We start from the raw sequence: 25,859 nt of genomic DNA, 5'->3' as shown, positions 1-25,859 counted from the left end.
CGTTTTTTTACTTGTTTTTTTGAATTGGATGAGAAAATGGATTGATTCAAATTTAGGGGAGATGTGGTTGTGGCGTTTTGTCGAGCAGTTGGCAGGCATTGGTGGAGTGGCTTTGTTTGGGTTCCAGAGGAAGGGGGAAGGCAAGGGAGGCCATAGGGAGGCTGTTTCAGGGAGTTTGGTGGGCTGGGGATGGCAGGAGGTGGCCGAATTTGGCGGGCTACCCTGCATATTGGCAAGGCTGGCCACGCATAGCGCACGTAGCGCTACGTGCACTATGCGTGGCCAGCCTTGCCAATATGGGCTTGCATGATTGTTGGCTATGATTGTACTAAACAATCATGCAACCTCTACAGCCCTGCGCACGCTGTGTGAGGCCAGCCTCACCTATATGGGCTTGCATGATTGTTGGCTGTGATTGTACCGAACAATCATGCAAGCCCTCTTGTAAGGCTATAGGGGTTGCATGATTGTTTACAGGGCTGGCAATGATTATTGTGTTAGAAGTGTTAAATTGTAGGGTTGGCTATGATGCATTAGATTTTTCGTTGCTTTATTATATAACGGGCAAATTACTTTCTTTGTTATATTTTGATTGAATGTCAAAACATTAGATGATTGAAGGACAAATATTAAATCTCATTATACGATTAAGCAGCTTATTATTAGAAGAAGGTCACTACTTTTAGGTTGGCTCACCATCACCACTCAACTTTATACCATAATTTCTAAATCAAACAGAACCAATGAAACCACAAAAAACATTTATTTAATTTTGGACTCAGAAGAAAATAATTATTCTCCTTTTCCTATCATTTATACAAAGGGTTTAAGCTTTGGTTAGGTTTGGTGCAAAAAAAAAAAAAAAAAGATTAGAAAAAAATTTAAAAATTAAATTTTATTTAATAATATAAGGCTTAAAAACAGTTTCACAAGAGTTTGAATAACATCACTCAAAAGCTTTCTGAATTGTTTATGTGATGTTAGGCTTATTAGCCCATTACATTCTCTTGTAATCTTGTTGGAGGTAATATTAGTAAGTGAAAGACTAAGTTTGCATGCTTGCTTCTCAATTGATGCTTCGGTTGAGTTTTAGTTTAGTGATGTTTTAGATGTGTTTTGAGTTGTTAACTGTTGTGACGGCAGGATTAGTAATGAGCTGTGCAGTATGGTTTTTATGTTCATTTACATTGTATGATGCTCTTTTTTTTTTTTTTTTTTTTTTTTTTTTTTTTTTTTTTTTTTTTTTTTTTTTTGTCATACACTTGAAAAGATTAGTTGAAATACATTGTATGATACTTTTTCTTTGTTACAAGTATGTTGGCAGCCTATTAGTTGTTTTGATTTCTTTTTTTCTTGATATTTAGTTTATATCGATTATGAAGATTTTCCTAAGCGTAAACTATAAAGACTATGGTTGGAGGTTGTAAGCGATAAGGTACCGTACCTTCCTAGTAGGGTGGACAGTTAGATCAAGTTGGCAAGTTTTTATGAGAATAATGGATATTTTACGGGAATAGAAGAATGGTTTAGACCGATTCAAATGAGTTTTTGGTCATTTTATGAGATTGGAGAAAATTGGAAAAAGGTGTTCTAGGGGCAGGGAGTGCATTTATGTTGCTGCACTTCGTTAAAGGCAAAAAAAAAAAAAAAAAAAAAAATGAAATGTGGTTTTTGGTGGATGGAAAGCCACTACGTTTTGGGATAATGGAATATGCCTTGATGGCAGGCTTAAGATGTGGGAAATTACCAGAAGCGGCAGAGCTAGATGGAATAAAGAACAGTAGGGCAACCGAAAACTTGGCTAAAAAGGGTTTAGGGGAGAAAGCGTGTATTACGGGACATGATTTAGAGGAGAGGTTAGAAGAAGGTGGGTATACCTCTTCAGAGAGGTTCAAAATGTGCCCGGTATGGTTCGTGCATTCAATCCTAATGGCTTCTGACTCAACAAAAGCCGTTAATATGGATTGGGTGAAGTTTGCAAGCAACATGGACTTCTTTAATGCTTATCCGTGGGGACGAGTATCATTTACGCTAACCATGGATTCCCTGCAAGGAAAAGACATGGCGTTAAAGCAGTCCCAATCTGTCGAGAAGAATAAACTGAGCACGTACAATTTGTTTGGCTTCCCATGGGGAATGCAAGTAAATATTAGGGGCTTTTTGTTATATTTTTTTGTATTATATGTGTTGTAATTATGATATGGACTGTTTTTTTATAATATAGGCTTGAATATATGAGGTCGTCCCTGTCCTGGCTAAGGTAGGGGAGAGAGGGGGGGGGGGGGGGGGGGGGGGGGGGGAAGACTTCGGATGAGCGACTGCAATTTCCTAGGATGTTGTGGTGGCACATCGAGAAGTGTACTCATTGGGATTATGACAAAATAGACATTGAAATTCAAGCGGCTAGGGTAAGATTAAATGATTAAGCTTTTGAATATGCACTTGCTTTTAAATATGACTTAAATTTGATTGATTTTGTTTCTTATTGTAAGGAGTCGTCCGTATCTTCCTCACCACTACTAGGGGTGAAGCGGGAGAGGAGTATGTTACATCCTTCGAAGTACTGGAGGATGAAGCAGATGAAGGGATAAACCGCCTAATTCGAGATCTAAAAGGGGTTACGCATGTGAGTTCAATTGTAGGGCCACTGCTTGAGAATGTTGTTGACGCCGAAGATGATGAAGCTCCAATCGGCGGGAGGGAGGAGGAAGAGGTTCGTACGCCTCCACCCAATTGACAAACTGGTACAACAAGTACCACTTTGTTGAGGCGTCGGGGTCAAGAGAATGAGGTGGTTGACCTTATAAATGGTCTGTTTGAGAGTTTTACGACAGCCGTTTATGAAAAGTTTGAGAAGATGGAAAATCGGATGAAAAGGGTGGAGGAGAAAGTTAATAAGGTGGCAGAGAAAGTTGGTAGAGTGGAGGAGGAAGTTGGTGAAGTATTAAGCGGTTGAAGTGCAACTGAGCTAAAAAGAGAGAGCCGAAAGAGTAAGTTTGTCAAATCTCCTTACACCGTAGTAACATATGGAAAGAAGAGGAAAATTAAGAAAAAAATTAAAAAAGTCCACGAAAGTGGAGAAGCAAAAATGGAGGAGATTAAGGAGGTTGCTGGAGGAAGTGGGGAAGTGATAATGGAGGAGGCTGAGGTGGGACGTAAAGGAAGTGGGGATGTGCAAATGGAGAAAGTGGGAGGAAGTGGGCAAGCAAAAACGGAGGAGTTAAAGGTCGATTTGTATAGGCCAATAGTGGAGGAAAAGAAAAAACTCTTCTATGCCTATTACAATGAATCTGGAAGTGATGCCCATGTGAAGTGCAAGACTGGGGATTATCCCCGGGATTGGTTTGAAAAGATGTTGACGATGGGCAGGTGGCTTGACGACTCGGTGAGTTATTTTTTCTTATTTTTGCTTATGTTTTCCATGAGGTATTGTATACTTATCATGTTGTTTTTATTTGATGCAGCACATTGATGATGTATTGGCACTCATGAGGCTACGACAGAGCAATACTGGTGATATATTGTATCCCGATTGTGCCATCACCGATGTGGCCTTTGGCCAAATGCTAGTAATGATATATGACACTTTAATGAAAAAGGCCATTGGTATAGGTGTAGCAAGAGGAGCCAAGCGAAAAAATTAGGCACAGATGACTTCGACGGCGTCCTTGATGATTTTCAGTTTGATGACAGGATCATGCAGTATGTACGGGGGAAAGGCCCAAACATGGCCACAGTTGGGCAAAGGTTAAAAGAGTGTACTGCATCTTCAACATCAAGGATATGCACTGGATAACAGCCGTCGCGCTTCTAGAGGAGGGCTTGCTAAAGATCCTTGGCTGCAACCCAAGTATTTGTTGAGAGAGGCAGTTAGAGACGGAGTTGGAGGCACTGTGCGTATTGTTCTCCTGGCTGTTGCGCGATAGTGGGATGTTTCAACACTTCGGTGACGAAGTATTGACAGGAAAGTGGCCACTCAAGCGCCTTTCCGTCCAGACAAATGACTCAAGGTAAAATTTGTATAAAACTTACATAATACAATTGTTCATTAAGCTGATTCTAATGCTAATGTCTTCCTCCTATTGTAGTGCTGATTGTGGGGCATATGCACTCAAATTTATTGAGTTCGACATGACCAACACCCCGATGGACGGCTTGGATGACGAAACAATGAGCAATTATCGGGAGCGCTGGGCTGTTGAGTGCTTCCATGGGCAAATAGATCCCTTTTGACTGACCAGAACCCAATCCAAGTCATTGTTGATGCTGTCATCAAAAGGTATGGAAGTTGGACTTAGAATTTTGTAGTTTATGTGATGCTGTCTTATTGGGTTGTCTTGAATAATTGGATTGTGTTGAATTGGATCAGCTTGTGTTATTAGGCGTCAGGCTGTTGATACTTGGATTGTGGTGCTGATGCTGAAGGTGTGCCCTGGCTTTTTTTCGGTGTATATAGGAGATTTATTTATTTGTTGTACATAATGTTGTCATTGAATGTAATTGACAAATTTCAGATTAATACAAAAGCTATTCAGTATTTCTCTCCCTCTTTTGAGTTTGAGTTTATTTAGTATTTTTGTTACATGGTGTTGATGATATTAGGTTGTCAAATTCAGGAGAAAATATAGAATTAATATGTGTTGATGATGTTAGGTTGTCAAAATTCAGGAGAACAATTGGAAAAAATAGGTATTGCCCATGATCGCTAAAGCGATATATAAGCGACTAGATATATCACTTAAGCAACAAAGGGTTTTCAACAGAGAATCGCTTAAGCAAGAGAATAAATCGCTTAAGCAATCGTACAATTGGACAGATCTTGATTTTGTCTCAGACTTGATCGTTTAAGCGATTATAGATCTCTTAAACGACCAAGGGTAAAAGCGAAGAATCGCTTAAGCGAGACCATAAATCGTTTAAGCAATCGTGCACCTGGGCAGATCTTGATTCTGTCTCGGACATGATCACTTAAGCGACCAACGGTAAAAGCGAAGAATTGTTTAAGCGATACCATAAATCGCTTAAGCGATCGTGCACCTGAGCAGATCTTGATTCTGCCTCGGACATGATTGCTTAAGCGATCGACGATCGCTTAAGTGACCAACGATAAAAGAGAAGAATCGTTTAAGCAATACCATGTATCGCTTAAGTGATCGTGCACCTAGGTAGATCTTGATTCTTCCTTGGACTTGATCTCTTAAGCGATCTACGATCGCTTAAGCAACCAAGGGTAAAACCGATGAATCGCTTAAGCGATACCATAAATCACTTAAGCGATCGTGCAACTGGGCAGATATTGATTCTGCTTCGGACTTAATCGCTTAAGCGATCCATAATCGCTTAAGCGATCCATAATCACGTAAGCGACCAAGGGTAAAAGAGAAGAATCGCTTAAACGATCGTGCATCTGGGCAGATTTAATTCTCCCTCGGTCTAAATCGCTTAAGCGACCAAGGGTAAAAGTGAAGCATCACTTAAGTGATCTTAAGATTTGCTTGTACGTGATCGCTTAAGCGACGGTACTAGATCGCTTAAGCGACTAAGGCTAAATACAGAGGATCGCTTAAGTGAGAAATGAAATCTCTTAAGCGATCCAATGTATTTGGATTATTTTTATTGCCTTTCACAAGATCGCTTAAGCGATGAAAGCTAAGTGATGAAAGCTTATCAACACTTCCTTTTATGTTTTTTTTTTTTTTTTTTTTTGTAATAGGTTTTTCCCATATTGATTTGATTATTTATATCACTTGATCAATTTTTTTAATTAAATTATATTAAATTAAATTAGTTCTTTTACGTCTATATTAAACATATATGGTGTACAATTAGTTCAGTGGACTAGGGTCTGTCTTGTGTCAATTGATTTATTTATTTATATCACTTAATCAATTTTTTTATAAATTAAATTAAATTAGTTCTTTTACGTCTATATTAAACATACATGGTGTAGAATGTTTACGTCTATATTAAACATATATGGTGTACGATTAGTTCAGTGGACTAGGATCTGTCTTGTGTCAATTGATTTGATTATTTGTATCACTTAATCGATTCTCTTTAAATTAAATTATATTAATTTAAATTAGTTCTTTTACGTCTATATTAAACATATATGATGTATGATTTCTTCAGTGGACCATGACCACGATTATATTTTAATTAAATTAGATCTTGTACGTCCGTATTAAACATGGTCCATAAACTTGGAAAACAAATATTAAAGTAAATTACCTTTATTGCTTAAGGGATATAAGGTATCGCTTAATCGATCTCATCTATTTAGCATTGGTCGCTTAAGCGATATATTCTTTCGCTTAAGAGATCCTGTCTATTTAGCCTTAGTCGCTTAAGCGATAATAAATCGCTTACGCGATCTTGTCAAAGGCAGAATAAAGTTCATCCGAGTACAGTGGATCGCTTAAGCGATCCCAGGTCTCTCTTAAGCGATCCAGTATGTTTAGAGTTAGTCACTTAAGCGATCATGTAAAGTCGCTTAAGTGATCACTTACAAGTGAGGATCAGGATCACTTAAGTGATGTTTTACTTTTACCTTTGGTCGCTTAAGCGATCTTGTACAAGGTAGAATCAATACGTGCCCAGATGCACGATCACTTAAGCGATTTACATTCTCTCTTAAGCAATGGTCGCTTAAGCGATACATAATCGCTTAAGCGATCAAGTTCGAGGCAGAATTAAGACCTGTCCATATGCACGATCGCTTAAGAAATTTACGCTATCGCTTAAGCGATTCTTCACTTTTACCCTTGGTCGCTTATGCGATTATGGATCGCTTAAACGATCAAGTCCAAGGTAGAATCAAGATCTGCCAGTTGCATGATCGCTTAAGCGATTTACTGTCTCGCTTAAGCGATTCTTCGATTTTACCCTTGGTCACTTAAGAGATTCTAGATAGCTTAAGCGATTAAGTCCAAGACAAAATCAGTATCTGCCCAGATGCACGATCGCTTAAGCGATTTATGTTATTGCTTAAGCGATTCTTCACTTTTACCCTTGGTCACTTAAGCGATAAGAAATTGCTTAAGCGATCAAGTCCATGACAGTATAAACTTTTGTCTAGATGCACGATTGCTTAAGCGATTTATTTTCTCACTTAAGTGATCCTTTATGAAAAACCCTTTGTCGCTTAAGCGATATATCTAGTCGCTTAAGCGATCATGGGCAATATGTTTTTTTTTCTAGCTTTTCTCCTGAATTTTGACAAACTAAAATCATCAGCACATATTAATTACATACTTTCTCCTGAATTTGACAACCTAATTGCATCAACACATCAAGGCCATGTAACAAGAATACTAAATATGAAGGATGATTTATTTAAGGTAACAATAAAATTGAAAACATAAAAAATTGAAAACAACAACTCCTCAACGGTTGGCCTTAGCAACTCTCTCGATTTCATCCTTCATCGAACCTAATTTTCTGGATCTACATGTGATTGATTCTCTTGTGGCTAGGTTGCTTGCAAATTGAGCACTTATTCATCCTTCGGGGAACTTCAGAGGCTGATGGAATACGCTTAACTCTTTTTCTCCCCTTTTCTGTCTTCATGAATGGCGGATGGATGATAATGTCAACCAACTCTGGTGGCACTACCAACTGCTCTTCTGGAGGAACTGGATATATCGTTTCTGAATAAGCCAGCATGTAGTGATTTGCCATATAGAGAGGGGGGCAAAATTCCATGTAAATTCTTGAACCAAAATCCGGCTTCCGTTGGTGTTTCAGTGCTGCTAGTGCATGAGGACAAGGAAAACGTTGAATGTCAAGCACTTTACAACTGCAAGTTTTACTAACAAGGTTAACTAGGGCATCCGGACCATAACTGCACAAGGTGAACTCTTAAGCATTCAGAGGATAGGCAAACAGTGCATTTGACAGTTGCATACGTTCTCGCAATAATTTTTCAGCTGACAGAACAAGGGTTGTAGTAAAATTATCTAACTCCGTACGACACTCATGGAACCACCGTGACAATGTCCTCTGGATTACATCAAAAAGGGCAACTATTGGAAACTCTCTTTCTATTAACGACTTCGAATTTATGGACTCGGCTATGTTCATGGTCATGACATCAAACCTTCTTCTAGGAAAGTAGCTCTACTCCATCGCTCAAAACCAATATCATGCTCAAGTAGAGCTGGTCAAGGACCAGTCCCAAGCAGGCTCGGGCCTAGGCTCGTTTGGGACTGGGACCGGTCCCAAGCCCATGAGCAATTTTAGGACCCAAACCGATCCTATGGGCCTGGAAAATTTATCTTTTTTTTATATTTTAGGGGCGAAACGAAATTTTGTAGAGGGTTTTTAGTATTTTTTTAGGGGTAGATTAGTAAGTTTCTAAAAGTTTAATTAATTTTAAAAAATAATAAAATAATAAATAGTTAATTTTAACATAAATGTAATATTCACATTTCACACATTCACGTTCACAAATAAACAATTAAATAAATTTTTTTTATTAAATTATTCATCTTCATCGTCAACAATATTTATATCATTCAAATCTGTATTCCTAAAGAGTTCGAGTAGTTCGGGATCTTCAGGGTGCTGTTGTAGTCTTCTTTCTGCATGAGTCCAATCCCATAAACATGTAATCACTTCAATCATCTCATCGGTTAAAGAACATCTTATGTTTTCAACAATCCGGCCACTCGTTGAAAAAGTTGACTCGGATGCAATTGTAGAAACCAGCACATATAAAATGTCACGTGCCATTTGGGCTACAATGGGGAATCGACTTTCATGTTGGTTCCATCATTGAAGAATATCCATGTCACGTTTCTCCTTCATCGTCATAAAGGACAGGTCCACTTGTAGGTAGCGATTCAGCTCATTTGGTCCATGTATGTACGAGCTGGAGCTGCTACTTCTGCCATGTTCATTGTACGTCCACTTGCTCGATCCTTGACGGAGGTTTGTATCAGGGTCCTGGTCGTCTCTCCTAAACGTTCCACTTCCACTTTCATTGTACCTGTTCTCATATAAAGAAAAAAGGCTATCCAATTTTTGTTTAAAGTCAATCAAATAAGACGTATAATCATGTCCTAAATACTAGCCTAACTCAGTGATTATACAGTTAACTACGTGTAATTTAAACCTAGGATCTACAACAAGGCCTAATCCATATAAGAATGGAATATCTAACCAATATTTCTCATATTTTTCTTCCATCTTTAAAACAATTTCCCTTAAAACGTTATTATATCTATATTTAGCAAAAGTTTTAGCAATTTGAAGTAAAATATCTAACACTAAATTAGTAGCAGCTGATAAATACCACTTAATGTATTAGTAGAATCATAAAAAATTTTAAGAAATGAATAAAAAAGTTCACAAACCGCCCAATCATCATAGCTGACAACTTCCTCTGGATAGTGCTTTCGGTTGGCGAAATTTGTAATTTGTTTGTCGATTGACAAAGCTTTTTCCAACATCAAGTAGGTGGAGTTCCAACGGATAGGCATGTCCGTACATAACTTCAAAGGTCAAACCGATGAGTCATCTTACTTATAATATTTGACGTACTCCTGCCATCTTTTATTGCTACTGCCGACGATAAATCTGATAGCCGTTTGCACCCTCTCCATCTTAGAATGTATAGCATCTAAACCTGCTTTAACTATCAAATTGATGATGTGGCAAGCACATCTCTGGTGAAAAAATTTGCCTTCACCACACGGATCAAATCTCTTTTCAAATAAAGAGATTGTCGCGGTGTTAGCAGCTGCATTATCAAGCGTTAGCGCTACAACCCTATCTGTTAATAAATATTCTTGCAAAACTTCAAGAATTGTAAAATAAATAGTTTCAGCACTATGTTTTTCATATAATGGTTTAAAACCTATCAATTTTTGTTGTAAACCCCAATTATGATCTAAGAAATGTACTATGACAGTTAAAAAATCGGTTTTTGATCTACAAGCCCATATGTCTGATGTAAGTACAATAGATATATTCCTAAAATTTTGAAATTTGTTTTTAAGTTTATTATTTATTTTGTTATAAAGTTGTAGTATATCTCTTCTACTTGTACTTCTACTAACAGGGGTATATACTGGACAAAATGCAGTTTTAATCATGTGAATAAAATAAGGATTTTCAGATAAACAAATGGGAGAGTCTGTAGCAACTATGAATCTTGCTATTTTCTCTCGTGCAACATGTGCATTGTATTGCCATGTTGAGAGAGTTGAGGATTGTGGATTAAAATTAAGTTGAGTTTGAATTTGTCTACCTGATTTGGTTGAAGATGTACCGGGCAACTACATTATTTGGGGGTGCTTCTTCTCCACATGTCATTGCATCGTCAAAGTTCCCTTCTCAACGCCAATAATGGTTCCACATAAATTACATACCCCACACAATTCTTCCCCCTCCCCGTTTGTCTTTGGTCGTTTTGATTTGGTGAAGTGTCGCCATACATCGGACACGACCCTCTTTGACGGTCGGGGGGGTTAGGCCAGGCCCGTGCCCATTGACTCACAGCTCATATGTGTTTGGCTACACCTCTTCTCAATCGAATGTGGTTGTGGAATTGCAGTTGTTGCCTCTGGAGGAAATGGTGAAAATGGATTGAACCCTTCCATTTCTTCGGTGGATGGAACGTAAACCTCATTTGGGGATGATCCTCCGAATGCATCATTTCGGGAATCCATTACAAATTTATGATAAAATAATTAATAATTAATAATTAAAATGAAAAGAAATTAAATAATAATATGAAAAAGAGATGATATTGAATAATACAAAAAATTGAATAATATAAATAAATAATATGAATAAATTATAAATATAAATTGAATGAGAATTTGATTGGAGATTTAGAGTAGAGAGATTGAAAGAATGAGAGATTGAGTGGTGTGGAAAAAATGAAAGATTTTAGGGTTATTTATAGTGTAGCTGTGGGAGGGAAATGAAAAAAAAAAAAAAAAACCCCCCCCCCCCCCAATGATCGGTGGCTACTGCCAATTGTTATTAAAGAAAAGTAAATTTTTTTTTTTTTTTCCAATTTTGTAAAATTTTCTTTTAACCCTTATAATTTATGTTTATTTCAAAATTTATAGGGGGTTTTAATAATTGTACAAGGGACTAAAATGAAAATGTTTAAAAAAATTTGGGCCCGGGCCCGGGCTAAGGAGGAGGGCCTAGTAGAGGGACTGGGCCTTCCCTTTAGGCCTGGTCCCAAAGGATCGGGTTTTTCGGCTGGGTTTTTGGACCCAGTCCCAAATGTCCACCTCTGTGCTCAAGATACTTAGCAATTCTATCATCCTTGATTCGAATTTGCTAGAAGTGCTCCTCAAACTCATCAGCTCGATAAGCTTTTGTTGCCATGTAGTATGTCTGAAGGAGATCAACACACTTAAACTTTTGTTTTATGTTCTCACCAAGGTGCCTTATATAGAATCTGTGATGTGCTTGAGGGTGAATAGTGGCAATCGCCTTCTTTATAGAGTTGTGCCTATCGGATATTATGCACAACTCGTCACTGTTAGGCATTATCGTACGTAATTGCTGAAAAAACCAAGTCCACAACTTGTCATTCTCAGAGTCAACCACACACCATGCAACGGGATATGTGTAATTCTCGTTGTCCTGTGCAATGGCCACCAACAATGTACCTCCATACTTTCCAGTCAAAAAGCAGCCATCAACAACCAACACCTTTCTCATGTTTTCAAAACTCCTTATAGTGGAACCATAAGCAACAAAAAAATATTTAAACATCATATTCTTGTCCCACTTCAAAGCCATCTCGCTACCTTGTTTTGTCAACTCAGGCATATAACGGTACGCTTCTAATACTGCGTACCCGTGCTCCGGCGTGCCCCTCACAAAATCTGGCGCATGTTGTCTCCCTTTCCAACATTTCCAATAACTAACAGCACATCCCAACTCTGTGCGCACAAATCTCTGAATGTCTTTAGGAGATAGACCTTTCCCTTCAACGAACTGACTTTTGACAAATTATCCAATAACATCAGCGGAGGCTTGTCGATGCGCACCTGAAATATGTCCCAGACACATGTGTGCTCACTGGTATATGTGCTAAGAATAAATTTTTTGGACTCTGCCAACCTTCTACAATAAACCCGCCACTTGCACTTTCGGTCACGACATGTAACCGTCACAACCGATGAATTAGACTTTTTAGTGATGAACTCAAAATTACCTCTCACGGCGACAAGTTTTAGCTTCCTCACCACTTCCTCTTTGTTGTCAAATAAATACCCTATCCATAACTCCGATCCATCCGTAAAAACATGAGCTGATTCACTATTACCTGCAATTGCCCCCTCTGAACCTGCATAAAGGACTATAGTGTTCTCTTCCTCACAAACTACACCTTCTGTATAATCGGTATTTAAAGGAATCTCTACATCTGTAGGAACATGTACGGGGTCCTCCTCCTCAGCATTTTCATTCTGTCGCACATGACCAACCTCTTCTATAGTGTCTTCCTTACCACCCAAATCACCACCTACTCTTGATTTTTCAACTAACAAATCAATGCCCTCGTAGTTCAAATTAAAACCAGCCAAATCTCTGTCAATTTCCTCGTTATCCCCTTCCTTTGAACCAACTTCCTCAACATGTACGGGGTCCTCTTCCTCAACATTTTCATTCTGCCGCACATGACCAATCTCTTCTATAGTGTCCTCCTTACCACCTAAATCATCGCCTACTCTTGATTTTTAAACTAACAAATCAATGCCCTCGTAGTTCAAATTAAAACCAGCCAAATCTTTGCCAACTTCCTCATTATCCGCTTTCTTTAAACCAACTTCCAACAGTTTATCTACAAAAGAAACCCTTAAAATCGGCCTCGAACCATTATCGGCCACATCAATCATATATAACTTCACACTTTCATCCGACTTTAATATAGCAGGAGGTACCTTATAATGTTCATAAACTCTGCTTAAAACATATTTCACAACTATATCACTACGTGAGCAACTCGAATAACCTCTTCTAATTATTTCATCAATCAACTCATCAAAACTAACCTTTGTGCTCACAGCAATTGGTATAACTTCTTTGCTCTTCCCAATCCACTTCCAGCAACTTTCTTCCTTCACCCAAAACAACTTGTCCCATGTCTAATAATAGCCAAGTACCTATAATGCAAGAAAAAAAAATATTATTAACTGATGTATTAAGGGTTGAAAGATTTTAAAAAGCATCTACAGAGTAGCTTGAGCGATCTGGTATATCGTTTATTGGATCGCTTAAGCGATATAATGGCTTGCTTAAGCGATCCGGTATAAATAAGCCTGATCGCTTAATCGATCTTATGTCATTTACCTGATCGCTTAAGCGATCTGCTGCTATATACCAGACTTATAACAGATCGCTTAAGTGATCTTCTGTCATATACCTGATCGCTTAAGCGATCTACGAACTACCGCATTATACCAGACATACCAGATCGCTTAAGCAATCCATCATATCCATAATACCTTTTCAGTCATATTCATCTACACTCAGTGCTACCACCCCCCAACTACCCACAATGCAAGAAAATATTCAACAAATTTCAGTCCTTTCAACTTCTATTACATCAAACACAACCCAACAACCTAAACAACTAAATCAAAATCATAACCTAAACCCCATCCATCATTAAATCTTTGTAAATCGAAATATAAAATGGAAAGGGGAGATACACATACCTGGACGAAATGTCAGTAGGAGGAGGAGGAGGAGGATCTGTGACGGAAAAGATGTTAATGGCGGAGGAAGAAGATAGTGTTAATGGCGGGAAGAAGAAGATGTAGACGAAGCTTACAAGAAACAACAACCAAGGGAGGAATGCGTTAATGTGGCGGAAGGAAGAAGAAGAAGGTGTTTGGGTTTGTTTGCAAGAATTTCGGCTCTTTGGGAATATATTATAATTTTTAAAATATTACACAATACTTCATTAATCCTAATTAACCTCTAATCATGTTTAATTAACCTTAATAAAAAACTAGGCTATTTACTTAACACTTACCAACTATATAGCTTTTTAATAAAATGTCCCAACAAACTGTTGGTGGAAGTTGGTGGAAGTGTGAAATTAGTTTTAAGGTTTGAAACTATAATAATAAAATATAAAATAATATTGAGTCATTAAATGGTGTTTTTAATTAAGTCGACTCATTTCAACATCTAATTGAATAGTTGTATCAACTCAGTTTGTTGAGTTGCTGCCTCCGATGTATCATAGATTTTCTCTAAACTAAAAAATCTATTCTCTCTCAAAAACTGATTTTGCATTATAATACAAAAAACCTTTTCTTTATTTTCATTTTCAAATCGTGTTTTTTGAAAATGATAACAAACCATTCTCAAATTCTAAAAATACACAATCAATTTTCATATTTTTATAATTAAATTTACTTTTAAAAACAAAAATATCGAAAACGTAAATAAACGCTTCCTAAAAGACATTCATGCACTAAAAAATTATAGTGTTTTGAAATTAATATTCCAACCCAAAAAAAAAAAGTGAATTGCTTTTCCTAGTTAAAAGCTTAAACTGATGCTTGTGAGCAACATGTTTTGGCTAATTAACATTTATGCTTGGGGTTTTGCTAAAGCCTATGCTTGACCATATAAATCAGCTTCCCCATGATAATAAATACAGGCTTTATGGTACGGTAGCAAAAGGACCATGAACCGTTGGGCCTGCTTTGTTTGTTTGGAACAGCACAGTACGGGTCTACGCACGTGGACTGCTACAATCACTCGTTCTTCTTCGTTTCAGAGTGAAATAATCGAAACACTGTAGCTATTTATTAAACTATTGCGAAAATAATCAGATACAGACAACTCCTCTATGTTAGAAAAGCTGTGTTTCTTCCCCGAGGGATGAAAGAAAATCTCAAACAAAATCAACTCTTATGTCCTTTTTTTCTTTTTCACTCTCCACTGTCATCCCCATGCAACAGTGAACTTCTTACACCATTATAAATACTGTACCACAAAAGGCAACAAAGTTCCAGCCTTGCCCTTATGTCCATATTGGCCTTTACTCCCTGTATTTTCTATTTTTAACTTGGTACTATTCAAGTCAGGATGCATGGTTTCACTTTCTGTCGAATAAGACTTTTGAAATAATGGAGGTGGAAGAAAGAAAGAAGGAGAGAAACACTCCTTCGCATTTCTTGCTTCCTAGACCATCTATATGTATGAATTGTTTACATCTTGCAAATCATAGACAAGATCAGTGGTAAACAATTAAAACCTTTAATTACTATATCTAGTATCAAAATTTTACAATGAGGTCATATCTTTATTTAAGGAGAATGGCCTTGGGTTTCTGATATTTCTGTATCAGTATGCATCGGTTTATGACTGTTAAAGGCTTATATGACAGTATACAGTCTACTACTGACCTTTAGTATCTAACTGTGGCATCATTTTTCCTTATAGATCCTTCCCATTGTTGGGATAACTCAATGACTTAACAGTGAGAAACCCTATTTTTTTATCACTTCTCAGATCTCCAGTAACGTAGCTAGCCAGCTATCTGCTGCTCTGCTGACTTCAGCTTGCTTATGTATAGAGATTTAGCTAGCTGTGTTAAGAGTACTACCCTACCACGTCGTTACTTCAACCTGGAACAACTGTCGTGTTTGTAGGTTTTAGGGTTCTGTTCTCACATGACTGGCACATGGGTGGAATGGACCAGGCTGCACCATGCTTCTCTCATTATCACCATACAGCATGGATGCAAGCAATGCGTGCATATATAGACATATTTTGCTTAAATGATTGATTAGACTTGGCAAGGGTAGCAGTTGAGCAGATGGTATGGGCTTAAATTCATTTTTTCTACTCAGTTTTTACAGTATATATTTATATTAATTTATCAACTAAATACATGGTTAATTGATAGATCTGCTACGTGAATATGCGATCAGCCTAGAAAGAGCCAAAAGACTGATCGAGAATATATCATTGCGCCACATTGATCGATGCACACAAGAGAGGGTCATGCTGTTAATTGAATCATACTTGACCAGAGCTTTTTGATTTTATTTATTTTATTATTCTTTCTTTTGTGACAAAGGTGCACTTAATCTTGGGTCCCTTACCTTGTGGGGCTAGAGATGCATTTATTCTTTGCAGGTATCTGTCCATCAACATTAAGAAGTGGGTCTAAGATGTTACATATCTAAAGCTAATACTAGACTCTAACTGCCGTCTCTTTAAAAGACCTCCCCTTAAAAATACTCCATCTAGCTCTGAGCTATCTAGGACCAAATAGTCACACGATTTCTTTCCCTAACTTGCTCAGAATTATGCTTAATTAAGTCTAAATATTTATGCTCCAACCCAAGGAGATTTGGAGCACCGTATATAACCAAACACTAAAATTAACCAACTCTAGTCTCAGTAGTAAACAATTTGTTTGAAGAGGAGGATTATTAGCCTTTTTAAGAATATGTGGGTTCAGCTTGAGTAATCAACTATAATATAGGTCCAAAGATCACCCATTAGAGTCACCTCTCACATGGTGTGGGTAAAGATATTCAAAGTTGTTGTGCCTTGAGACAAAGTTAACTGACTTCCATGCTTGATATCGAACATATTTATATTTGTAGAAGGCAGAGAAAGCCAAAGCATATGACGTTTGTTTTTTGTTGTAATTGTACCTACTGCTTTCCCTCTCTCTACTTTTGCATTAGCAATCCCATTTCACTGCTTAGATTTGTCTTGTTCTTGGGAGCTCTGGGGTACCCTACAGCAACAGAAGCACCATCTCGCTTTCCTTTTCATATGGTTCCAAGGGAACAGCCCCAACAGAATCTTACGGATCAACCCTACTGCTTATATGGTGGGCCATTCATATATTACTCCCTCTTTCTCTTTCTCTTTCTCTTTCATGCATTTGTGTTTGTATTTTTATACTGCGGTTCCCTGATGACCTATATTGATTTCCCTAGCCATTTCAATTTCACATCTTATAATTATACGTGTGATTACAAAACCACCTTTCTTCATTTTTCATGTCCAGTATATAACCGACTCAACCACATGAGCTTTGGTTGTTGTGGGAGCCCTTCTTTTCTCTCATAATCACGCGTACATGTCGCAACAACTCTCCCAACCCAAATAGTTTTGCTTCTTGGTTTGGTAATTCAACAACATCTTCATCTAAAGTTTCATGTTATGTGACAAACACCTATCTCACCTGGCTTGTCTATCAGCCCTTTTGGCCTTGGCTGTAGGAATATGGATTTACATTATTTTTCTGCATTGTGCATTAATTGTTAATGATTTTTTCTTAGGCCAAAAATCATAAATAATTTTGTATTAGAGCTCATGTCTCTAATTTTCTCTTTCCCACGAAGTGACAACCTCATCACCAGTGGACTAACATTAGAGCCGATGGTAGGCCATCTTGTGCCTAAAAATTCAAAGTCCTATTATGTCGTGGATCGTGCTTTGTTAACACTAGTAGAAATTTGTGTCTTGTTATGTCGTGCCAGCCTGCCAAATCTGAAGGCCTACGGCACAATCCGCTATATAGCGCGTCATGTCACGAGCCTAGCACGCGGACCAGTCCGTGTGCTTCATGGGCCGATTTATAATTTTTTTTAATATTCATAAATTATGGTAATTTTGATTTATTATTAATAATTATTACAAAAATATTTTATATATTATATTTAGTCACATTTTATATTTGTATTAATTATAAAATATATGATCATTATAAAATATAATAAAATAATGAGACATTGAAATATTAATTGAATTTTAACACTTTTTATTACTTATAAGTTATAATTGTAAGTTACAAATACAAACTTAGAAATTAAGATTAAGAATTAACATTAACAATTACATCTCTATTAGAAATACAAGTATACAAATAGAATACAACTATCTCAACTTTGATTCTAGTTTACAAATATTCAAAGTAAATGATTGATAAAAAAAAATATCATACATCATTATTTTCATTAATTTTTTTGAATATGTATAAACTATAATCAAAATTGAGATAGTTGTATTGTATTTGTATACTTGTATATCTAATGGGGATGTAATTGTTAATGTTAATTCTTAATAATAATTTCTAAGTTTGTATTTGTAATTTATAATTATAAGTAATAAAAAGTGTTGAAATTCAATTAATATTTCAATGTCTCATTATTTTATTATATTTCATAGTGATTATATATTTCTTTAATTAATACAAATACAAAATGAGAGAGAAAGAAGAATGAAGATTGGAATTGGAGTGTGAAAAGATAAGAGAAATAAGGGGGTATTTATAGGAAAAAATTAAAAAAAATGTGAAATCCTACCCGTGTGCCTTTTTTAAGGCCCACGGCACCGTCCGCGTGATTGTGGGCCTTGTCATGTCATTCTTTTTTTTAAGCCAGCCCACCTCCAGCTCTAACTACCATTATCTCTTAATTACGACGTTGTTGATGAGTTTTGATCATCTATTGTAAATAAGGGTGAGCAAAAATTTTCGAGTGGATGCAAAATCAATAGGTACCCGAAGTTCTAATTCTGATTCCTACCTAGAATCGACATTGTGTGGGTCAGTTCCAATTCCCAAATGTCTGGAACTGGTACTGTGCGGTTCCGGTACTAGTTCCACCAGTTCAAGAAACTGGAACTGACTCGATAATTGAAACTGGAACTGAGAATTGGGTACTCAGTTTTGAAACACAAGACTTAACTAATATTAATAGGGTACCTAATTGACTTAATTGGTATTTATCATAAGAATATGATGAAACCACTGCGTTTGCGATTTGTGTTTAGGGTTTTTATTCGAATCCCAAGTAGCATAATGACATTCTTTCTCTAATTTCTCTCTCGATTACTCACATGATTGTGTGCCATTCTCATTCGTTCTATTTGTTTCTAATCTAGGTGCTAGGTTGAGCGTGGTTAGAAACTAGATTGTTTCCACTCTGTTTTATGTACCGTTATTTTGTACTCTTATATATCGTGTTCATGAAACTATAGTGGATTTCTCTCACCTGTGGATGTAGGCGGATTATGTCAAACCACATAAATATCATGTCTCTTTGTGTGGTGTGATTTTATTCTTATATTATTTATCTCAAAAGTATATTTTTCGCTGCATGATCTAACAAGTGGTATTATAGCCAGGTTACAACCTAAGATATGAGTTCATTTGAGATGGTGGATGCACAAAAGAGACGGACTACAACAAGTTCAAGTTGTAGGTGGAGTGGTTCTCAAATCTTGGCGGCAAAATTTGGCATGGTTACTGTGTGACTTGGATGCTAGCAAAATTGGACATGGTTACTTTGTGACCTGGATGCTGTGATGGTGGAGTGTTATCTTCGTCATGTTCATCGCTGTGATGGAAAACTCTTACGTTCATTATTGTGATGGAAAACTCTCAAAGTTGAAGATTGTTGGGATATTGTGGCTTGCTTTCCTATTTGCTCTCATGTGAAATTGTATGTCTTTAGGAAAGCTATTAGGTAAAGAATACAATTGTAAATAGGAATATAATTTAGGAGTCCTATTAGGAGTTGAAATATGAATCTTATTAGAATTAGAATATCTCATATCCTACCTATAAATATATGGGTGAGAACATATTCAAGGTTATGAGAGAATGTAAGAATACTGGGTATTTGATATATGGGTTATTAAACATCACGGGTAGAGTGTCTTGAAAACTGGGATTGTTTCCACTCTAGGTACTAGGTTGAGCGTGGTTAGAAACTAGAATTGTTTCCCCTCTGTTTTATGTACCGAGTTTATAGTGTTGTATACTCTTATATATCGTGTTCATAAAACTATAGTGGATTTTTGTCATTCGTGGATATAGGCGAGTTATATCGAACCACGTAAATATCGTGTCTCTTTGTATTATGTGATTTTATTCTTATATTATTTATCTTGAAAGTATATTTTCCGCTACACGATCTCCTAACACTACACTCGGCCATTCTCGTCTGATCACTATGATTGTGATGGTTTAAGTTGCCTTGTTGCTGCCCTTACTGTTTTGTATAGAACCAAAACCTCAAGGCTTCTTGCCGAAGTCTCTATTTCTATTTATATTTCTCTTTTGGTTTATAGTTCAAATCTTATTTTGTCGATTTTGTTTGCTTTGCTCGTCGATCTATTGACTTTGAAGTTGTTTTGGATGAGTTAAGTCAATGGTGATTGTGGCGGATTCGGATTGGATTGGTTGAGGATGTTTGCTGTTTCTAGGGGAATGTGAGGTTTCGATGTTTGTGTTCTGGAAATGTCGACATCTATAGTGCCTTTCGAGTGGTCGTAGCTTGGAGGATCTAATACGGTATGTGGTTGTGTGTTTGGTTTGGGAGAAAGTGAATGTGATTGGATGATAAGGTTTTTGGTCTTACGGTGGATGGTTATGTGTTTTGGATGAGTGAACAATACAGAATACCCAGAACCGCACACCCGTTCCGGTTTTGGTTCCTAAATCTTAGAAACTAGTACTATGTAGTCTCGATTTTGGTTCCTAAGATTTGAGCATGAGCCAGATCCGCTCACCCTAATTGTACTGGTGTTCAGAGGATGCTTGCATGAAAAACAATGTTAACATAACAGGAATCCTTCCTTCTTGTGTAAACAAAATCAGAAGGGTTAAGTTTAGTAAAGAAGGAAACTTTGTTTTGTGGCTAATAAGGGTTTTCCTGACGAATAATGTCACGGGCCCCGAGGAGCGCCTGGAGACAAGAAATTAAGGAGAGCAAGAGAGGGGATCCTATGTAAGAGAGTTGGGTCACATAAACAATAATTTTGTGGAGAAGTTGAATCGATCAGGGTCCACTCGTGCAAAGTAAGGCACACGTGCAGTGGTGTGCAGGAGAGAAGAAAACAAAGAAAACAAAAGAGGTAGAGCAGGTTGAAGATATGCATTATGATAGCAGAAGATTATAATATAATATTATATATTATGTTCTGCACACACGAACGCCATTTTACATTCACATTGCATATTTAATTTCGCTTGTCAATCTCAATTCTTACACATGTTTCCATCCACTTTTTCTCTTTCTATTTGGTGTCTGAAAAGTTGGAGACCAAGAGATTCATTGTCCTTTTCTATTAAAATACACCACATTATGGTCCCGTTGGAGTTTGATTTCTTTCGAAACTTTCTATTTTACTTCCCACCTGGCCCAAACTACATTGTCCTAACTCCTAGGTCCAAACTATTCTATTCTTTCATCTTTCCAAGCTCTTGTCTTTTCAATAATATTCATTTTTTTGGTAATCTCTCCATCCTAACTATGGCTACAAATTAATAATACTATTAATGTACCAAAAGTCATAGGAGGAATAGCAAATTGATTTTCTAAAATAATTTAAATTAAAATTGTCTTTTATTTGTGAAATAAAAGGAACAGATCAAAATTCAAGGCAAAGCCATAATAATGAATAATTTCTGATGAAATGGTACCAGTGAAGCAAATGTATTTATTTTACATCATCTTGAAATACTTACAGAAACATAGGGGACTCTAGTGATTTGAAAACTCTTTGGATGAGAATGACAAAATGAAAGAGAAGTGTTTAGGCAGTTCCCGATGAGTCTTAATAGTGATGATGACATCAAGACAGATCAATGATCCAATGAGCAAGTTCACATGGATGTGTGCACCATAAATGATTTTGTGCAGGAAAAACTAGTATTATGACACAAACATGCCTCCTTTGGTTGGGACCCTATGCCGTGGAAATAGTTATAGAGGCAAGAAGTAACCGCAAATGGGAGGCCTATCTCTAACCTCTATGCCTCTCTGATCAGTGAAACGTTTTTTCAATAGTTGGGGTCTTTTTGCCGGTCTATATCCCATATAAAGTCAGGTTTTCAAAGTTTTTCCCTTGACCGAGAGAGAGACTCTCTTCCCTTCTTCACTCTCTGCAGAGATGATGGTACATTCCTGTTACACTGTGATTTCAATAAATGTAGCGTCTGTCATTGGGTTTCCAGTTAATTAGTGAATTCGGGGAAGGTTTCAAAGTGAGAAATGACAGTTCAGTCTAAGGACATTCCTTACACGGAAATATGCCTCCCCTTCTTAATTAGTTTAATTGAGGTTTGTCTAAGAATATTGTGCAGATATATACATATATATCTTCGCAATGCTGTAAATATCTGACTCAATATTTATCGTCGTATCTTTAAATAAATGTAGCTAAAATATATATATATATATATAACTCGTTTGCTGAGGTTTTTTTTTTTAAGTCAAGTATAGAATTTATGCAATGTGGATTTAGATTGACTAATGACGTTGTCAACAATGAATGAGGTGGAAGCTTTTCAAGCGGAAGCACTTAAAAACTCAAAACCCTTAAACTTATCTAATTAAAAAATACTATATTTATAACCAAATCTCGTAACTTTCTCTCTCAATCTTTAACGTGATTACAAGTAGATTCCGCCTGCTTACTATAGATCTTGCTTATCTGATCAATTGAGAACTATCACGTTAGGAATTATGAAAAAAAAATTGTGAGATTAAATTGTTCATCTAACGTTACTATATCCAATTTCACATCCCAAAAGAGCTGAAAATACTACTAGAAGGTTCCTAAAAGGATCGTAAGCTATTCAAGTAACCTGGCGATAGGTGAATCCAGCAGCCTTAAATAGTTCCATATTACAATATAATATACATTAGGCAATCGGATCAGCTAGTATAATTTTAGTTAATTAAATGATTGAAATCTTTTTTTATAATACTAAATATGAAAGTATAAAAATGTATATGAGTTTTATGCAAAAATTGGATAGAGAGAGACAGACAAAACAGGCAGAGAGTTGAGGATTAAGATATGATGACGTTAAGGCAATAGCCTTTTCTGCACTGTTACAATTAGTTACAAAAGAAAGGATATACATTTATGAATCAAGTAATTGTTAGGATACAGGGTTGGTTGTTGGGTCAACTTCAGGTGGTTAACTGAAACCCAGGTTAAACCCTCCTCTCAAGTTAAATAACAAGAAAAAAAAGAAGACTGATGGAGACGGAGAGCTAGGTTATTTACTAGTGTTTGACAAGAGGTCTCGTGTCAAATTTCTCATATCTGCCCGGAAAAGAAAGATGTCTTAAACCTGTACAAGGTGAAGCTAGCATAAATCACATTGTGAGTTTTTTCTTGTCAATATAGGGAGAGACAGTCTAAGAACCTTCAACCCCAGCCCCACAGGAGAGAGAGAGAGAGAGAGAGAGATCTCTCTTACTTCCACTCGTGTAAGTGACTTGTGATTTTGTTAAAAGAAGCGAAGGAACGATAATCATATTATATTATAATAATAGAAACTAGTTTAATTAAAGGGGTCAGGTTCAGTCAGGGTGTTTAACTACTTTTAACGTTCTCTCTCCTCCCCCTTTCTCGATGAGAAGTCAGTGATTCAAGAAAGAAAGCCGTGTAGGTTTCTGTTAAAACACATTTGCTGTTTCAAGAGTTTCCTCTTCCCACTGCAAAACTCCTATCTTCTTCCCTTCACTCTATTTCCCTTTCATTTTTCATTTTTTATCGTTATTTTCAATTTTATCTGTCAATGAAGATGACTTTGTAACAGTTGTATAACAGCGTCTGTGTCAGTCAGATAGGAAATGAAGGCATGGCTAACAAGTGCGTTATTTATGCACCGGACACCGCAAATGGCTTCACTTGTTACTCCTCTAACGCTTCCTCCTGTACCCCTTCCTCAACTCCTTCGTCAGTCGGGATGATTTATGCAGATATGGCTTCTCTGTCTCTTAGTCCCAATTATGGAACTGCAGTTTCGCTTGTTTCTGCTTCTATAGAGACTCATGTTTGCAGGAACTCTGATATGGAAAATGGGAGAGCTTGCTGGGGTTTTCCTCTCATGGGTAACAGCTTAACGAGAAACTTTGAGGGACAACATAATACTGATGTTAATGTTGAGGGTAAGAGCTCTTATTACAGTGATGGGTTTGGAGAAACCAATGAGACCATAATCCACAATGTCAACTTGAATGAAGATTTTAACCCTAACGAGAATATAGTGATAAGCGGAAAGGAAACAGATAGTGGGCAGGCAAAGCTTTGTGCTAGAGGCCACTGGAGGCCGGCGGAAGATACCAAACTCAAGGAACTTGTTGCTCTTTATGGCCCCCAAAACTGGAACCTTATAGCCGAGAAGCTAGAAGGTAGATCAGGTAATTAACTAACTCAAAAACAGAATACCAGTCTCTCTCTCTCTCTCTCTCTCTCTCTCTCTCTCTCTCCAATTTAGATTATACTTTGCATGGAATTGTTAGAATGCAACTTTGTCTCATCTTAGTTCTATTATCAAAATTGAAGGTAAAAGCTGTAGGCTGAGGTGGTTTAACCAGTTGGATCCAAAGATCAACAGAAGAGCTTTTACTGAAGAAGAAGAAGAAAGGTTAATGCAAGCTCATAGAGTTTATGGTAACAAATGGGCCATGATAGCCAGGCTCTTTCCTGGAAGAACTGATAACGCAGTCAAGAACCATTGGCATGTTATAATGGCTAGGAAATATAGAGAACAATCCAGTGCATATAGAAGGCGGAAGCTGAGCCAATCTATCTACAAAAGAATGGAGGATATCCCGGGGATTGTCTGCAGAGATGCAGCCGCCAGAAATGAACCACAACCATACTGTTTCAGTGTCCCCAATGGAGGACTCAGCAACATCTCTCCCTTCTCTTATGGAGCTTTTAATGGTGGCGGTGGTGGGGTTGATTTTACCTTCAACGGTTCACCCCACACGACCAGTGGGCAAGAAGCAATCTTAAGCAACAAGGACCCTTACAGTGGGTTTTGTCTACAGCAGACACCTAGTGATTTCTTCCCTGGTGTGGACCTTATGATCCCTCCCTGCAAAATTTTTTTCTCTGTTTTTGCTGTAGTTAGTGCAACTGGGTTTCTGTGCAGCTTCTTATTGGTTTTCTTAATAGGACGCCTAACTCATTTTCTTAATCTTTTGATCTTGTCTCTTCAGCAAAAAGTATGGTTGATTATCTTGTGCTGATTTATTCTTTCGCTTTACTTTTCATTGACTGACGCAAAAGCCTTTATACTAAACTTTTTGCTTCCTAATTATTAAATACTTTTCTCCTCTGTGAATGTGTTATCCCAGACTTCTCTTAGCTTTTACTAGTTTTCTTCATGTGTATGACTGGTTGTGATTTGCAGGTCCCAAGAGCAATGATATGATGGGCATGTTCAGCCAGGTGAGATCTTGGGATAGGCCTATTGATGAAGCCCACGTTTCTGGTTTCAATCTTCACCACCATCCTCAATACTTGATGGCAATGCAACAGTCAAACTTCCAGCACCACCCTCACATTTTCTTTGATTCCACGGCATTTACACCTCAATTTTCAGCCAGTGAAGCTTCATCATCGGTAGGCAGCCATTTTGACGCCGTTCCACCACGCTTCTTTGATTTTCTCGGGGTCGGAGCCACATGAAGTTAAGAAGGAATGAAAAGCTAAAAAATTTTTTTTTTTATGAATCATCAAAAGAAGACAGGTGATAAACCATTAGAGGTAAAAGAGAAAGGATTTTTGTTTCAGTTGGTGACAGTGCATTAGTTTTTTTTACAAGTCATATCCTATATCGTTAGTCCTAGTTACCATCTTGGATTTTAATTATAAGTGTGTTATACTTAAGTATTTGAATAACAATAATTAAAACCTGAGCATAAAATTAGAATTTAATATGGTTGATTGGTTTGTGAAAGAGAGAATTAATGTATATTTATATAATATTATGCAAGACAAAAGGGTATCGTAGGTTATATTGATGATGGTGGTGATGATAAGGGTAACAAAGACAAAAATAGAAACTGAAAGCTTTTTAAAAA

At 37.1% G+C, this 25,859-nt stretch overlaps 1 protein-coding gene across 1 annotated transcript; it reads left to right on the top strand.

Annotated features, from left to right (window-relative positions):
* The first annotated feature begins 1,719 nt into the window (after nucleotides 1-1,719).
* On the top strand, nucleotides 1,720-25,464 carry LOC116140255 (transcription factor MYB119-like). The gene is made up of 7 exons (XM_031425893.1): nucleotides 1,720-1,867; nucleotides 2,493-2,626; nucleotides 3,465-3,606; nucleotides 4,370-4,425; nucleotides 23,582-24,185; nucleotides 24,331-24,846; nucleotides 25,187-25,464. Exons 1-7 carry the CDS (start codon nucleotides 1,720-1,722, stop codon nucleotides 25,462-25,464), a joined length of 1,878 nt encoding a protein of 625 aa, XP_031281753.1.
* The last annotated feature ends 395 nt before the right edge of the window (nucleotides 25,465-25,859 follow it).

Source organism: Pistacia vera, unplaced genomic scaffold, assembly GCF_008641045.1.
Source record: "Pistacia vera cultivar Batoury unplaced genomic scaffold, PisVer_v2 Contig367, whole genome shotgun sequence".
Classification (NCBI taxonomy): Eukaryota; Viridiplantae; Streptophyta; class Magnoliopsida; order Sapindales; family Anacardiaceae; genus Pistacia; species Pistacia vera.
This window is presented reverse-complemented; position numbering and strand designations above follow the sequence as displayed.